Source organism: Ovis canadensis, chromosome 24 (assembly GCF_042477335.2).
Source record: "Ovis canadensis isolate MfBH-ARS-UI-01 breed Bighorn chromosome 24, ARS-UI_OviCan_v2, whole genome shotgun sequence".
Lineage (NCBI taxonomy): Eukaryota > Metazoa > Chordata > Mammalia > Artiodactyla > Bovidae > Ovis > Ovis canadensis.
In genome coordinates, this window is record NC_091268.1 from 37,028,463 (window position 1) to 37,045,215 (window position 16,753).

The following is a 16,753-nucleotide window of genomic DNA, read 5'->3' on the forward strand; positions in this document are numbered from 1 at the left end:
GTTTTATATCTGTCCCACTTTATACAACTGTATGACTTAAGAGGCCCCGTTAGCACTAAAACGGCTCTCACACTTTACTTAAAAGGTATGTTTAATTCACTGTTAGATTTTGACTCCTTAAGAAGATGTCTCTTCACTGGGACTGCTTACCAAGCCTGGCCACCACAGTGCTGGGGGGTTACTGTCATTCACGCTAAGCTGCTTCAGTTCTTTCCAACTCTTTGTGACCTTGTGGACCCTCCAGGCTCCTCTGTCCATGGCGATTCTCCAGGCAAGAATACTGGAGTGGGTTGTCTTGCCCTCCTCCGGGGATCTTCCTGACCCAGGAATTGAACCCGCATCTGTTATATCTCCTGCATTGCCAGGTGGGTTCTTTACCACTAGCACCACCTGGGAAGTCCTGGTTACTTTCACAGTCAGCTGCAGCATCTCCCTTGTTCTGGCATGTTTGCTTCTAACAACAACAAAATCTTTGCCCAATATTCCCAGTGGAGAGGCTGGGTAGGTCCTCTTCAGTGACTGTTTATTTCTTTCCCAGTTATCTGAGCAGAGGAGTCAGAAGAGATGGTCCACCTTGGCACTAGAACTATGGGGGAAGTAGTAATTTGGCAGGGGTGCGGCGGGTGCTCCTGTCGCTTTAAGAGAAATTGTCTCATTTCTGAATGGTCCTTGCTTTGGACTTTTTCAGTTATAAGTGAAAGACAATCAGAATCAAACTGGTTTAGCAAGAAAGAGAATGGATCATGGGGACCTCACAAGGGACCTCACGTCCTTTCCATTGTCCGCCTTACGACTTCCTTATCTCTCCTCCACATTTATCATAGGCATTTATTCATTTTATTTATTTGTGCTCACTCCGTCCTAGTCATTAGAAATACATCAAGTATAAGACAGACATGCCCTTGTGAAACTTAGCTTCTAGAAAAGAATGAGAAACCTTGAAGAAGAAATCACACAAATAACTAATCAGTGACAACATGGTGAGAGACGGGAAGGAATGCAGAAGCTGAGACCATGAAAAAAGGGTGCTGATAAGTTCACTTGTACCCTTTTAGGGGAACTTATCTACAAAACAGAGACAGAGTTACAGAAGCAGAAAACAAACTTATGGTTACTGAGGGTGGGGGGAGGATAGAAGGGATAAATTGGGAGATTGGGATTGATATAAAATGGGGCTTCCCAGGTGACTCAGTGGTAAAGAATCTGCCTGCAGTGTGGGAGACATGGATTCGATATCTGGGTCAGGAAGATACCCTGGAGAAGAAAATGGCAACCCACTCCAATATTCTTATACGGAAAATCCAGTATTCTTGTCTGGAAAATCCCATGGACAGAGGAGCCTGGTTAGCTACAGTTCATGGGGTCACAAAGTCAGACATGAAAGAGCAGGCACGTGCATTCTATATATAAAATAGATAACTATTAATAACAAGTACCTACTGTATAGTACAAGGAAGTCTACCCAGTGTTCTGTAGTGACCTATAAAAGAGTGGATATAGGTATATGTATAATTAATTCACTTTGCTGTACAGTAGAAATGAATACAACATTATAAATTAATTACACTCCAATAAAATTTTTTAAAAAAATTTAAAAAGAAGTGTGCTAAAGCCCAATCACAAAAGTTAAAGACATAATTCTCATTAAAAAAGATAATGAGCATTTGTTAAAGTTTTCCTTAGCTCATGAGTGAGGAAGCTGGGAAGATGAATGCCTGATTCCATAGGTTTGAGGAATTTTTGTCGGGCTTCCCTGGTGGCTCAGATGGTAAAGCATGAGTTTGATCTCTGGACCAGGAAAATCCCCTGGAGAAGGGAATGGCTACCCAGTATTCTTGCCTGGAGAATTCCACGGGCAGAGGAGCCTGGTGGGCTGTAGTTCATGGATCACAAAGAGTTGGACACAACTGAGTAACTAACCCTTTCACTTACACTTTCAGACAAAGGGAAGCTGAAATAACTTGGCTAAGTTAGATGTAAAACTGGCTGCTGTTAAACAGGGCAGTAAAATCACAATTTTGGAGGTATTGTATCTACCAGACCAAAGAACAAAATCTCACCTCGGATTTCTAAAAGTTGACATCTGTCTTTGCAGACTTGGGAGACCATCTGTATCTTACTGGATTGTGAGTAATAAATAATAGGACCAAGAGGAAGGAGATAACTAATTAGAACATGCTCAAGCATGACATTAAAAGGTCACACCATCATCCTTTTGCCTTTTCCCCAAGTTCTGGATAATTTTTCTTGACATCTGGATGATTTGACTTTGCAGGCTTTCAGCATTGCTACTTAGATTGCTTGTTCCTTCCTCTTTAAATCAAGTGTAAAGAGGTTAAACAGAAAGAATGCATGATCCATGGGGGTATAAATGAGACAGGAGAGAACATAATAATAATAATTATGATAACAATAGCTGCCTCTTATTGACTCTTTCTAGTGCCAGGCTCTGGGCTGATCTCTTCCCAGGTGTCCTGAAGTCATACATTGATACAGCGTTAGTCAGATGTGCGGAAAAAATATAGCTGCTTTATTTTCTATAATGGACCTAGACTTTCTTATGCGGTTTTGTGACCTCCTGGTGGCCGAGGAGAAGGGAACCTTCACTGCACATGGTGGCCTCTGGGCTTCATTGCTGCAGGGTGACCAACCCTGCCTGGTCCCTGAACCAGCGCCCATAGAGGCAGGACAGTTTCCCCCCCACCCCCCAGCTGTGGGGGCATCCTTCTGGCTTTGTGCTGGAGTCCCAGGTCCTCGGCTGTTGCCTCTGATTGTGAGGTTCTCTCTGTCCCACCCCGTGGGCCACTGCCAGGCCCCACCCTGATTGGTGCTTCCATGACCTCTCATTTTCTGAGTCTGCTGCGTGGAGATCCAGGAGCTCCATCTCAGAGCCCTCTGTCTTTCCTGCTGCAGCTGCTGCTATGCTGTGGCCCTCCGTGCAGGTCTCTGCCCAGGGCTCTGGAGGCAGGGGGCCCAAGCCCTCTACGTTCACCCCCTCCTCGCCTGTCTCCTTCATGTGGTTCTCCAGGCCACAGAGGGCAGGGCTGTCTCCCATAAGGGCTGCATGCTTCTTCCTGGGCCAGCGCCCAGCACGTCTCCTCCCCGAAGCAAACGGCAGAGTGCAGAGAGGACAGAATGGCTTGATCATAAGGGACGGACCACCAGGAGTAAGTCCAAATATGGCTGCATTTACACTTCCATCAGCCTTTAATTCTCCCAGCACTGCTGGGTGGAACATTGTTCCCTGGATCAGAGTAGTTAGTCAGTGGGTGAGGCGCACACAGCACGTAAGTGACAGCTGGAGGTCAGGTCCAGGTCTCTGTGATGCCAGCACCTAAGCACCTACACATCCCATTCTACCCCCTGGTGTGGTGGAGGCCTAGAAGGCAGACTGGAAGCGAGGCTATTCTGACCAGTCAGATGCCTTGTGACCTCAGACTTCGCTGCCTGTACCACAGCCTTCTGAGCAGGTCTGATTCCATTCATCAGGAGTAATTATAGCAACCCGTCTCCATCTATCTCTTGGGATGGTTGCGAAGTTGATGAAATAATAGTAGGAAGGGAACTTCTGCAAAAATAAAAGCCCTCTTCAGATGCTGTAGATAAAAATCGTCTTCAGATTTAGGACCAAGACATCTATGATGCTGTCTTACCTTGAAATATACCAAATGCTAGAAATTTGGGTTCTTGACCCAGGAATTTTTTTTAACAGATATATTTTTTAAAACATTTATTCATTTGGCTGCATTGGGTCTTAGTTGCATCATGTGGGATCTTTCACTGTGGCGCACAGACTCTCTAGTTGGGGTGCACGGGCTTAGTTGCTCCACGGCACGTGGGATCTTAGTTCCCCCACCAGGGATTGAACCCACGGCCCCTGCACTGCAAGGTGGATTCTAAGCCACCAGACCACCGGGGAAGTCCTGACCCAGGAATTCTTTTAACCCTGTGCGATCTAGGGTGTGTCCCATCCCCTCTGCGAGACTCAGTGTGCCCCTCTGGAAGGGGACACATGCTCCCTGCTCTTCTGCGGTTCTCATTTAAGGCCGTCTGTCAGAAATAGCAAGGAAAGCGTCCAGATGTGACGCACCAGCCCCGGGCCCCCATCTGCTGCTCTGCTGCCAGTTTTGTGTCTGGTGTCAAACCCTCTCCTTTGTTTCTAATTTTGTGTCCTTATACTATGTTCTTTCTTTCCCCTTGTTTTTTCAGAAGTTTATCTGTTTCACTGTTGGGGTTTTTTTTTTTTTTTAATTTCTCCAAAGAGTCTGGGATTTGTATATCAGTTCTGTGTTTCTGTTTTCTCCTTTCCCGTAGGTTTGTTTTGTGGTTGTCTTTGAATTTCAGTTGAATATTTGGCTAATTTATTTTTTTCTCTCTTAACGCTGCTCTTTAAAAATAACAAGCAAGCATTGGCGGGAACAAAAATTTCTGTTTTGATACGTCGCAGTTGAGCTTTTGTGGCTTACTCGAAGTTTGCAGTTGTATTTTTAATTTTCTTTCTAACATGCTTTTCCTTAGGCGTGTTTTATAGCCTCTAGTCTTAACTTTTTGTTTACCTTTTTATTACTAATATTCAGTGACGGTTTTCGTGCTTTATAGCCCGAGAATGTGGTCTGTGCATTTTTCATGTTTTCCTTGCCATTCTTTTTTTTTCAATTTAGTTTAGTGTATGGTCAGTGTTGCTAATTGTTCTGTGTACATTTCAATAGAAAGATTATATTTACTATTTGTAATCTTGGGCAACATCTTTTTAGTAGCCTCACACAGTCCATTCTTATGGCTATGCCTCAACTTACATAATAATATTCTTATTATAAGATGTGCAACGTTTACCTATATAAATAATTCTACAGTAAACATACTTATAGTGAAACCTTTTCTTTAAATATCTCAATCGCTAAGTCGTGTCTGACTCTTGTGACCCCATGGACTGTCCGTGGGATTTTCTAGGCAAGAATACTGGAATGGGTTGCCATTTCCTTCTCAAGGGGATCTTTTCCATGCAGATATCAAACCTGTGTCTCCTGCATTAGCAGGCAGATTCTTTATCACTGAACCACCTGAGAAGCCCTTGCCTTAATTATTTCCTAATAAATTCTTAAGCCTGGAATCAGTAGCTTTGAGGATATATGCATTATTAAAGTATTTACCATATTGTTCTATCATTTTTTCAATCAATTTACATTCTCACCAGGGCTGTGTGAGACTTTTCAATTCACCCACGCTTGTCAACATCTGGTATTATAAATTTGAAAGATGATGCAGAAGCTACACATATTTTGTTACTAAATATATATATATATATAGATAACATACATGCATAATGTGATATACATTTTATATACGCTTTTATAATATAAATGTTTATTATTTACATACATTGGTTACTAATTAGTTGAATGCTTTCATTTGTATATTACCTTTTTTTGTTTTGATAAGCGACTGTGTACTGTTTTCCCTATCATTTTCTTACTAATTTAGAAGTTTTTATATAAGAGGGATAATACTGTCTTTGCTGAAATATATGTTGCAATATTTCCTTCTTTCATTTTGTATGTTAATTTTGGGAATATGCATTTTTTCTTAGTGGTATAGAAAACATTCCATTCAAATCTAATTAGCATAATAAATATCAAGCCAACTGCCAGGGAAAGTTCTCAAGTTTGTCCTCTAATGCGCTAGTTGTTTACTGGATTATCCATCCTAGTGTTCACTATCTCCAGTGGATTTTAAAACTTAATAATTATATATATATTTTCTGAAAGTAGTTTTCTTGTTGCTACTTCATAGATGCATTCAACTCTTGGAATTCACTGAGTTAGATATTTTTTGGAATTTTGTTTCTTTTGACACTGGTTCTGTTTCATGGAAGCTGGATTCCTCATTGTTTCTCTTTATTTGAGCGAGGTTCTTCATGTGCCCTCCGTATAGAATGGTGAGCATAGAAATGTGAGTGTGGGTATGTTAGTCGCTTGGTCATGTCTGACTCTTTGCGACCCCATGGACTGTAACTGTCCAGGCTCCTCTGTCCACGGCATTCACCAGGCAAGCTCTCTGGAGTGGGTTGCCGTACCCTTCTCCAGGGGATCTTCCCGACCCAGGGATTGAACCTAGTTCTCTTGCATTTCAGGCAAATTCGTTACCGTCTGAGCTACCAGGAAAGCCCAAGAAACCTGAGTGTCCTGTTCTAATCTGTCATATCCAGATGAAGGGACAAAGAAGTCTTTTGTATTTTTGAAATTCTTCTTTGTCAGGTCTGGGGTCCCGGTCCTGTAGATGCTGGGGGGAGGGCTGTGACCTGAGACAGCTGCACAGCAGGCAGCCCTGCTACCTGATGGTGGGGCGTCTTCTGCCTGCTGGGTTTGTGCATCTCAAAGCTGGAAGGGATCCCTGTTCCTCCTTTCTAATGGGTTCACTGTCCATATCCAGAGGCCATAGGGACAGTGTACTGGCCACAGCGAATGTGGGGGGGGGGCGCCTGCTCTGACCAGTGCCCCAATGGCGCTGGTGTGTCCTGTACCTCCTGAATATGGATCAAAATTGGTGACCCTCATCCTATCTCTGGTGGTCTGATCGAGGGTTGCTAGTGGGGTCCTGTGAGGTTCCCATTGACTGATCACAGCTGGTCAATCCCCCTTAATGTATATCTTCCAAAATACTTTCTACCCCAAATGGATTAGGTAGTGCATGGTTGAGGTGTTGGCCATATAGAACTATAACTGGGCAATGCTATTCTTCTGTTGGTGTTGCTTCAGTACTTGAGTTTGCTGCAGAGAAAGTCTCAGAGGGCCCTGGTGAGCTCCCATTTTAACAAAGTAGGGGGGCAGGCATTAGTCTCAGAGCCTTTGGTAAGCAATACCATCTATTTGGGTTTTTTTTCACTTTTTATTAGAGTATCATTGCTTTACAATGTTATATCGTGTTCGGCTGTACAATAAAGTTAATCAGCCACATGTATGAGTAACTTTGATTTGCATGTGTTTAATTTTTCACAGATATGTACTTTCTGCTTAACAAATGATATTGGTTTTCTTTACAAGGAAGACATATAGAGTGTCCTTTTAAAGTGAATTTATTATTTAAAAAAGAGGTGATTAAATGAAAGCATTAAGTTGATAATAACATCCAGATTTAGCAAAATCCACAAAGGTGGATGAATTTTGCAAAAGACTGCTCCATAATCTCTTACTAGTACTTTAATTGGTGGAACTTCCTGGAAGTCCCTGCTTTGTGGATAGCACCCTTCTTGATTTCCAGCAAAGATACAGATGTTCTCTTATTTTTATATGTCTTTGGGTAATTTCAGTGGAAGTTTGGAAGATGAGCATTGACTATTAAATGTGGAGGCGTCCAGGCTCAAACTGGCATCTTGGCTTTGAGTCACCTATCTGTCTATTTTTAGAAGCTGCCGAGGAAGATTTGTGAATGGAGAAAAACATTGTGATGAAAACTGTAAATTTTGCTTAGGAAGTCTTTAGGAGTGAGGAATTTGGGGTTCTTTTTTCACCCAATGACTTAATTGTCTTTGGAACGTCCCCTTTCCTTCCTCGCGCTCATCTCAGTCTGACTAGATGAAAATATCTTTGTGGTCTAGAAACAAATTGAAACCGTCTTGCTTATTATAATAATATGAATATCAGTAACAATGATGATAATGCCTTTTATTAAACACTTGCTAAATGCCAGATTTTATTTTCTTGGGCTCCAAAATCGCTGCAGATGGTGACTGCAGCCATGAAATTAAAAGACACTTGCTCCTTGGAAGAAAAGCTATGACCAACTTAGACAGCATGTTGAGAAGCAGAGATATTACTTTGCCAACAAAGGTCTGTATAGTCTAAGCTATAGTTTTTCTGGCAGTTACATACAGATGTGAAAGTTGGACCATAAAGAAGGCTGAGCACCGAAGAATTGATGCTTTTGAACTGTGGTGTTGGAGAAGACTCTTGAGAGTCCCTTGGACTGCAGGGAGATCCAACCAGTCCATCCTAAAGGAAATCAGTCCTGAATATTCATTGAAAGGACTGATGCTTAAGCTGAAACTCCAGTACTTTGACTACCTGATGTGAAGAGCCGACTCATGCCGGTAAAGATTGAAGGCAGAAAGAAAAGCGGATGACAGAGAACGAGATGGTTGGATGGCATTACCGACTCAGTGGACGTGAGTTTGAGCAAGCTCCAGGAGATGATGAAGGACAGAGAAGCCTTGCGTGCTGCAGTCCATGGGGTCATAAGGAGACGGACATGACTGAGCAACAACAAAATGCCAGCCACCAGGCTTATCATCTTACACACATCATCACGTGTCAACTTCACCATAATCCTATAGAAAAGACTTTTATTTCTGTTTATAGATGAGAAGAATCAAGGCTCGAGGGATCTTCCTAGCTCATCCAGTTACCTAAAGAGGCAAAGGAAGAGGTGAAATTTGGACCCAGGCATGATTTGACTGCAGGGCTTGTGTACTTTCTCAGGAGCTTGACTACCAGACACTTTGGGAAGGTGTCTGTGTAGAAAAACAGCATCATTGAGTGAAGTCCGTAGTTTTCCAAGTGCTGCTGAGCACTGAGTGGCAAGGTGGCAGTGTGTTACAGTGAAAGAGGGAGGAATGCTGGGGCAGCGTGATGCAGTGGGAGAGCCTCAGCCTTCTTTCAGAATCAGAAAGCACCTTGTTGTTGTTAAGTCAATAAGTCGTGTCCAATTCTTTGCGACCTCATGAATTGTAGCACACTAGGCTTCTGTGCTTCACTATCTCCTGGAATTTGCTCAAACTCATGTCCATTGAATCGGTAATGCTATCTAGCCATCTCAACTTCTCTTCTTGCCCTCAATCTTTCCCAGCATCAGGGTCTTTCCTAATGAGTGGGCTCTTCAGCATCAGTCCTTCCAATGAATATTCAGTGTTGATTTCCTTTAGAATTGATTGGGTTGATCTCCTTGCTGTCCAAGGCACTCTCAGGAGTCTTCTCCAGCACCACAATTCAAAAGCATTAGTTCTTCAACACTCAGCTTTCTTTATGGTCCAACTCTAACATCCATTAATGGGCCCCCCAAAATGGATAGAAACACTGAGTGTTATAACCAAGAAAATCCTGTGTGTCTGTGTGTGTGTACAGGCTGACAAAGAACTTTGCATTCTATAAACATATTTTTTCTGATGTCTTTCTGATGATTATAAAAATATAAATGAGGGAAGAGATACGGAGTGTGGGATTGCTATGAAAATACTGTTCTATTTAAAATGGATAATCAACAGAGTCCTACTGTATAGCACAGGGAACTTTGTTCAATGTTATGTGGCAGCCTGGACGGGAGAGGAGTTTAGGGGAGAATGGACACGTGTATGTATGTATGTATATATATATATATATATATATATATATATATATATATCCCTTTTCCATCCACCTGAAACTAGTACAACATTGTTAATCGGCTATACTCCAATATAAAATAAAAAGTTAAAAAGAAAAGCAAACCTCTTCCTGGAAAACCAACGGGGAATTTGAGTTTTTTGCGTATGAGCCACCTGTTCTCCTTGTGTGGCCCTGCAATAAACCTTTCTCTGCTCCAAACAAAAGTATCTCTGCTGCTATATATATATACACATACATACGCATAGTATACCTAGCTACACACACACACACAGATACATCCCCAAACAAAAACCCATCAACACATGTTTCTAAAGCAGTTTTCTGTAGACCCCTCTCCCTTATCCTAATCATCAGAATATTGAGTAGTTTCATGGAGTTTGTCTTTCCTTTGCTCCCTTTAGGTTTAAGTTACTGAGCCAGGAGGAAGGCGAGTACTTCAACGTGCCTGTGCCACCGGAAGGCAGTGAGGGCAACGAGGAGCTGCGACAGAAATTCGAGGTGAGATGTCTTTCTTTCAGCATTGGTGGGAACCAGCTGAGTCTGCCCTCTGTACTGTTTTTCTTGTTCGTGGTGTGATTTCTACCAAGGCCTTTCACGATCCTGGGCCTTTGATATGTTGTTCCACCTCCCAGAAAACTACTTATCCTTCAAGATCTCAATTAAGTGTTCCCTGTGTTGTGACATCATTCTGCCTCCCTGTCTTCAATCAGATTTAGACCCTTCCTTAAAAGTGTTCATTCGCTACCTGGGTCATTTGGATGGTGGCTTGGACAGGAATGTCAGTAACGATGAATGAAAACAGAGGATGAGGTAGTGATTATATTCTGGAAGCTGAGTCAAGTAGGCTTGCTGAGGTCTGGAATCTGAATTTGGATCTGTTGTCGGTGGGATGGTGCTGTACTAACAAATGGAATTAACTGTGCTGCTAACTCCATGAAATACCTATATGTGGATCTTCCCAAGATTAGGAGCCCTTGGCTCCGACCTTGGGCAGTAGTGCTGGTCCATTTCTACCCCAAGCAAACCTCTTCTCCCCTGTGGGGCCACAAAAACTCCATTTTCCAGGAGTTTGGGACGTATATGGGACGCAAAGGTGTGTAGGACATATCCCAGTTTTACAAAGAAAATGCTTTGGGGAAATAGGTCTGAGTTCTTTCATTCCGTGTGTATTGAGTGATTTTAAAGTAGTTTCATAAGGGAAAACTCATTATTTTGTTCACAGGAACTTAATATACAAAGTCTGATGGAAAATCATCAATTCTAGATAAGCAATGATGGCCTACTAACTCTGAAAAATTGTATGAAATATCTAAAATGAAATAGGTTACTGTCATTATTATTCATCAAGTAACCACGCAAGCAAATAGAAGCAGAATGTGACCAGGTAAAGTTCTGTGACAGAGAGGTCCATGGTGCTTTGAGAAGATGTAAGAGGGAAATATAACGTTGTCTGAGAGGGCAGGGAAGGAGCCTCTGAGGAAACAACACGGGAGGTTAACCAAGTAAAGGGGAAAAAAGCCTTTCATTCCAAGAGGAGAACAGAGTAAAGGCCCTGTGGTGGGCGATCTATTGCAACTATGGGATGCTCAAAGACGGCCAGTGTGGCTGGAGCAGAGAGAGCATAGTTCAAAGTGTGGCTGGGAGGTGGTGGGGGACAGAGTGGAAGGATTGTGCTGGCTTTGGCAAGGGTTTGGGCATTTATTCCAAGAGCCCTGTTAGAGGCCCCTCACCTAGACAGAAATAGTACTTGGATCCTGACCCTTGTCTTGAGCCTGCACCTTCCATAAAACCTGGTGATGGTTCTGACCCAGTGAGACTTCCCATCATGGAAGCAAGTGGAGTAAACATGTTGGCCGTGGGCTCGTCAGTCATTCTCCAGGGAACTCGATCATAGGTTCATCCTCACAGGGCCGCTCAAGCCCACATGAGTGGATGGAAGGACTTTCCCTCCTAGGAGAGTTAAGAACTGGACTCTGGGAACTTCCCTGCTGGTCCAGTGGTTAAGAGTCCGCCTGCCAATCCAGGGGACACGGATTTGATCCCTGGTCTGACAAGATCCCATATGCTGCGGGGCAGCTAAGCCTGGGCACCACAACTATTGAGCTAAAACTACTGAAGCCTGCGCCCCCTAGAGCCTGTGCTCCGCAACAAGAGAAGCCTCTGCAATGAGAAGCCTGAGGACCACAGCTGAAGAGTAGCCCCTGCTCGCTGCAACTAAAGCAAAGCCCGTTGCAGCAGTGAAGACCCAGCATAGCCAAAAATAAATAAATATATAAAAAAGAACTGGACACTGATTTTTTTTTTAAAAAAGGTAGGACTGGAGGGCAGGCCTTCCACAGAGCTCTTTCCAGTTCCTTCCCTCAACTTTCTGATGGAGTGGTGTCTGTTTGCTGCAGAGTTAAAAATGTCCTCTTGTGGATGAAAAAAAGAAAATAAGACCAGTGTTTTCTTATATAAAATGAAGTCTCAGTTTTGCAAAATGATTTCTTCTGTCTTAGGGCAGCTGGGGTGACATTTCAGAACACCCAGGAAAACATTTCTTACATGAACAGAGCATTTGTCTGGGCCAGTTATTGGCTTGAAGGAAAGGACTGTTTTATCTGCGTGCAACAAAACGTGTCCCTTTATTTCCCGCAAGAGCCTGCAAACGCTTGTTTATGCCTGAGTGGTAATCGCTCCACACCATAGTTTGTTGATTAAAAAAATGTTTCCAAGAGACTGAAAATTGTTCCCAGACACATAGAGGAATTTCAGTTGACCTTGAACATGAGAAATGTAATCCCTGTGCAATAACCAATTAGCACCCAGAATGACTCAGAAATTACTTTCAAGCCTCTTATCTGGAGAAATTCTGAGTGACGGTAAAATCGAGCTGCAGAAATTGGCATAATAGAATTTCATGGTAGGATGAGCTTGGTGAAGTTACTACTCCTGGCCTGTTTCAGGACGTCGGAGGAGGCTGTTTGGGGACTTCTGTCCAGCCATGGTCTTGCTGATAGGCTGGGGAAAGCTCCACCATTTTGCTTGGTTCCAAATGGGTCTTCTGCCAGTTGTAGACTTTTTTGTTGGTTGATTTTTTTTTTAATTTTTGTTAATCTTTATTTTTAATTGATTGATTATTGGTTTATAATAATGGTTTGATTTGTGTCACACATCAACATGAATTAACCACAGGTATACCTATATCCCCTCCCTTTCCAATCTCCCTCCCATTCCTTCCCACCTCCTGCTCATTCCCACCCTTCTAGATTATTCCAGAGTCCCAGTTTGAGTTCCTGAGTCATACAAAACATTCCCATTGGCTATCTATTTACAGAGCAATTTTTGATTTAATAAAATGCTCACTATGTGCCTTTTATTAAGTGTTTTAGAAGTATTAACTCATATAGTTCAATCCTTACAGCCACTTTGATTAGTTGGTACTCCTATCATCCCCCTTTATCTTTTACAGGTGAGGAAACTGAGGCCCAGAGAGGTTAAGCAACTTTCTAACATCCCTCAGCTGGTCACTGTCTCACTCTGAATTTCTCCAGAAACAGACTCTCAGGATTCAAGTGCACATGGTTTCTTTAGGGGCTTCTCAGATGGCGCTAGTGGTAAAGAACCTACCTGCCAAGCTGGAAACAAGAGACTCAGGTTCACGCCCTGGATTGGGAAGATCCCCTGGAGGAGGGTGTGGCAACCCACTCCAGTATCCTTGCCTGGAGAATTCCATGGACAGAGGAGCTTGGCAGTGACCCCAGGAAGCATCTAGCGTAGTGAGGAAGTGAGGCAGGGAGAGGAAGCGAGTTGGGAAAGGATGTACTATCAGCAAGATACCACTGTGGGCACCTGGGGTTTAATCCTGCTTTAGCTGGGGTTTAGCATGGGCCGCAGGGTTTCCAGTCAAGGAGCAGGCAGCGGAATTATTATCCACCAGTCCCCCTTCCATCAGTGGCTGCTTCTGGGGAATTAACTTGCCAGCGGTTTCAACTTGACCTGCCAGTGGACTATACTTGCTCCTGCAGTCAGGAAGTGAGCCTGTAGACAGAGTCACAGGTGTCAGCGGCCAGCAGCCCAGGTGTAGAGAGGACAGGGGTGCCGCCGATGGGTCTTGGCTGGATGACTGGGGCTACATCTGTGCAGCGTAGCCTGTGCTGTTCAGGTGGTTCGAGAGCCAGTCTGCCTGCATTTGAGTCCCAGCTCTGTCCCTTCCTTGCTGGGTGCTGAAGGCAAGTTACTTTATCTCTGAGCTTTTGATTCCCCATCTGCAAAGTGGGGGTATCATGATGCTCCTGCTCTTTGGAGGGTCTATGGCAGTGAATGAAGCGATGCACTTTAAACAGTCTGGGGACATCCCTGGTGCTCCAGTGGCTAAGACTCTGCGTTCCCAGTGCAGGGGGTTGGGGTTCCACCCCTGGTCAGGGAACTAGATCCCGCATGTCGCAACTAAGACCTGGTGCAGCCAAATAAAAAAACTGAATAAATAAACCAGCCTGGCATGTGATATAATTCAGATGTCAGCCCATCATTATCATCTTCCCAGAATACATACAGAATAAATAATGCTCCAGACCTTCCCCTCCTGGTCTTTGGAAGGGCTGCTTGGGGGTTCCGAGCATCAATGTGGACTCATAGCCTACTGGGGTCTCTGCCACCACTGTTGGGTACAAAAGTGCCCTAGGAGCTCCTTGCAGAGGGTAGGGGTGGTGGAGGAGTTTAGTTTAAGCCAAGACAGGCATTCTTTGTCTGAAACGGAGCCCTGGTGCCTTCAACCTCCCCTGGTGCAGCCTGGCAAGAGGCAGGGCTCTTTCTCAGAAGCGCCTCTGTCTGCTCTCTCTTTGAGCACTGAGTCCTCAGGCTCTAAATTGCAGACATGAAAAGGCAGCCATTAGTGTATCCTGTTTCTGAAGGCATATCTAGCCCAGCAAGGCAGAAGATCATTTAAATTTGGGCCTCAGTTTTAAAATGCGTTTGCTCTTTGATGGAGGACCTTGCTAGGCACGAGGTGGCTGGGAGTTCAGAGGGACACAGGACAGGATTCTTGTCCTCCAAAGATCACAAGCCCAAAAGTGTCTAGGATCTGGGCAGATAACAAGGATTGGGGAGAGCTTGGTGTGAGACAGCAGGGCTGGTGGTGAGAGCGGTAAATGAGATAAACTGGAGCCCGAATGTCCCATCTACAGGCATGGTGCCTTATGGATGGGCCCAGTGTTGCCAGATCTACTTCTTTAGGAGAAGCAGGGATTTGGGTTTTTAATAGGGCACCTGCACCCCACTCCAGTACTCTTGCCTGGAAAATCTCATGGATGGAGGAGCCTGGTGGGCTGCAGTTCATGGGGTCACTAAGAGTTGGACATGACTGAGCAACTTCACTTTCATGCATTGGAGAAGGAAATGGCAACCCACTCCAGTGTTCTTGCCTGGAGAATCCCAGGGACAGGGGAGCCTGGTGGGCTGCCGTCTATGGGGTCGCACAAAAAATCGGACATGACTGAAGGGACTTAGCAGCAGCAGCAGCTCCTAATTTTTATCACAAGTCAAACAATTTAAATATTAGTGCAGACCAGGCCAACAGACTATGAGACTTCTGATCTAGCATCTAGAGGCTAAGATAACATTCTTAGTTCAGGCTCTGATCACAAAAAGCCATAGACTGTGGCTTAAGCAACATTCATTTCTCATGGTTCTGGAGGCTGGAGAGTCTAGGATCAAGGTGCCAGCAGAATTGTTATCTGGTGAGGGTCTGCTCTGGTTCATAGCTGTCTTCTCACTATGTCCTCACATGAGGAAGGGGCAAAGGAACTCTCTAGGGTCTCTTTAATCAGGGCACTAATCCCATCCATGAGGGCTCCACCCTCATGACCTAATCCCCTCCCATATGCCCCACCGCCTAACACCATCACCTTTAAGGGTTAGGATGTCGGCATGTGTCAGCTTTGGGGAGGACACAGATATCCATCTACAGCATAAGCCCACTTTACCTAAGAGGAAAGTCACACAAGCAAAGTGAGATGGAGTGTGGAATTCAGAAGAGAGAAGGTTGCTTGCAGGGCTGAGGAATGAAGCTGTTTCTTGCTTGCTGCTCCTTGAAGAACAGGAAGAAAAAAAAAATTTTCCTCTAAGCAATCAAAAGGAGAAATGGGAGAGTGAGCCTGCCTTACTCCTTCCCCTTCGGGGGCTGTGCTGGGCCCTGCAGGTGGAGGGAAGCAGATCTCAGGGCTGGAACAGGGACTGGGGACCAGGCACGGTCAGGACATGGATCTTCATGGGCTGGAGATCGGAGTGTGTGAATCAGGTGGGCCCCGAATCAGGGTTCAGAGACATCATAATAAAGCAAGGGGATGGTGGGGCGGGAGGGAGATAGTGGGGCAGGAGGGAGGGAGGGGATGTGTTTGGATCAGGACAGCCTGGGAGGAAGATCTCTGGGAGCTGGAGGGTGAGGATTTGGGATGATGGGAAGATATGGCCTCCAAAAGCAATGTGGTTTCTGTTCTCGACTCTTTTCTCTCTTTTTTTAAAAGTTTTCTTTTTTTTAATATGAACCATTTTTAAAGTCTTTATTGAATTTGTTACAAATTATTTCTGTTTTATGTTTTGTTTTTTTGTCCCCAAGGCATGTGGGATCTTAACTCCCTGCTTTGAAAGGTGAAGTCTTAACCACTGGACCACCAGGGAGGTCCCTAAGCTCTTCTCTTGTTTGCAGTTTCCCTGGTGATCTGCTTTTAACTACCCACTCCATACCTTAACCCTCAAATTCATCTCCAGTTCTTATGTCATTTCTTAACCTGAAACCCACAGGATACAACTGCTCACTGGGTATTTATTTACACTGGGTTGTCCGAGAGACACTTAAATCTTGACAAATCTTTATTAAAAAATAACTGGACCAACAATCCTCTCGAATACCTTGCTAGTAGCCAACATGCGGAGACAACACAAATGCCTGTAAACAAGAGAAGGATGAACTTAAACAGTGAGTGCTACTCAGCAGTACAAAAGCAAACCACTGATTCGTGCAAACAGCAAATGACGTGAGTGAATTTCAGGACCATTATGATGAGTGAGAGAAGCTAGGTGCGAAAAACTGCATACCCCACGGAGGAAAACTTAACATGCTCACAGTACATCTGATGCCAAGCGTGTGGGTTTTCCATCCCAAGAAATTCTCCAGTTCTCTATGGACACCAACTAAGTGTTCTGCAGTTTAATTCAGTTTGGACACTAGCTGCTCAGAGTCAGCATAAACCTCACAGGTTAAGGGCTCAGTCCTACAGGACATGCCCCCTGCATCTTTAGACTCCAATTATAAATATGCTGGTCTCCTATTCTCCCCCAATTTCATGTAATTTGCTGTCATTCAGAGGCATCATTCTGCTACTCATAACAGCAAGCCT

At 44.1% G+C, this 16,753-nt stretch overlaps 1 protein-coding gene across 2 annotated transcripts in view; it reads left to right on the plus strand.

Annotated features, from left to right (window-relative positions):
* Positions 1-16,753, plus strand: part of PRKCB (protein kinase C beta) — a 373,695-nt gene that overhangs the window by 259,521 nt on the left and 97,421 nt on the right. For both annotated transcript variants that reach the window (XM_069570367.1, XM_069570368.1), the window contains exon 8: positions 9,779-9,875. In XM_069570367.1, the coding sequence (XP_069426468.1) occupies positions 9,779-9,875 (97 nt within the window). The remainder of the gene's footprint in view (positions 1-9,778; positions 9,876-16,753) is intronic.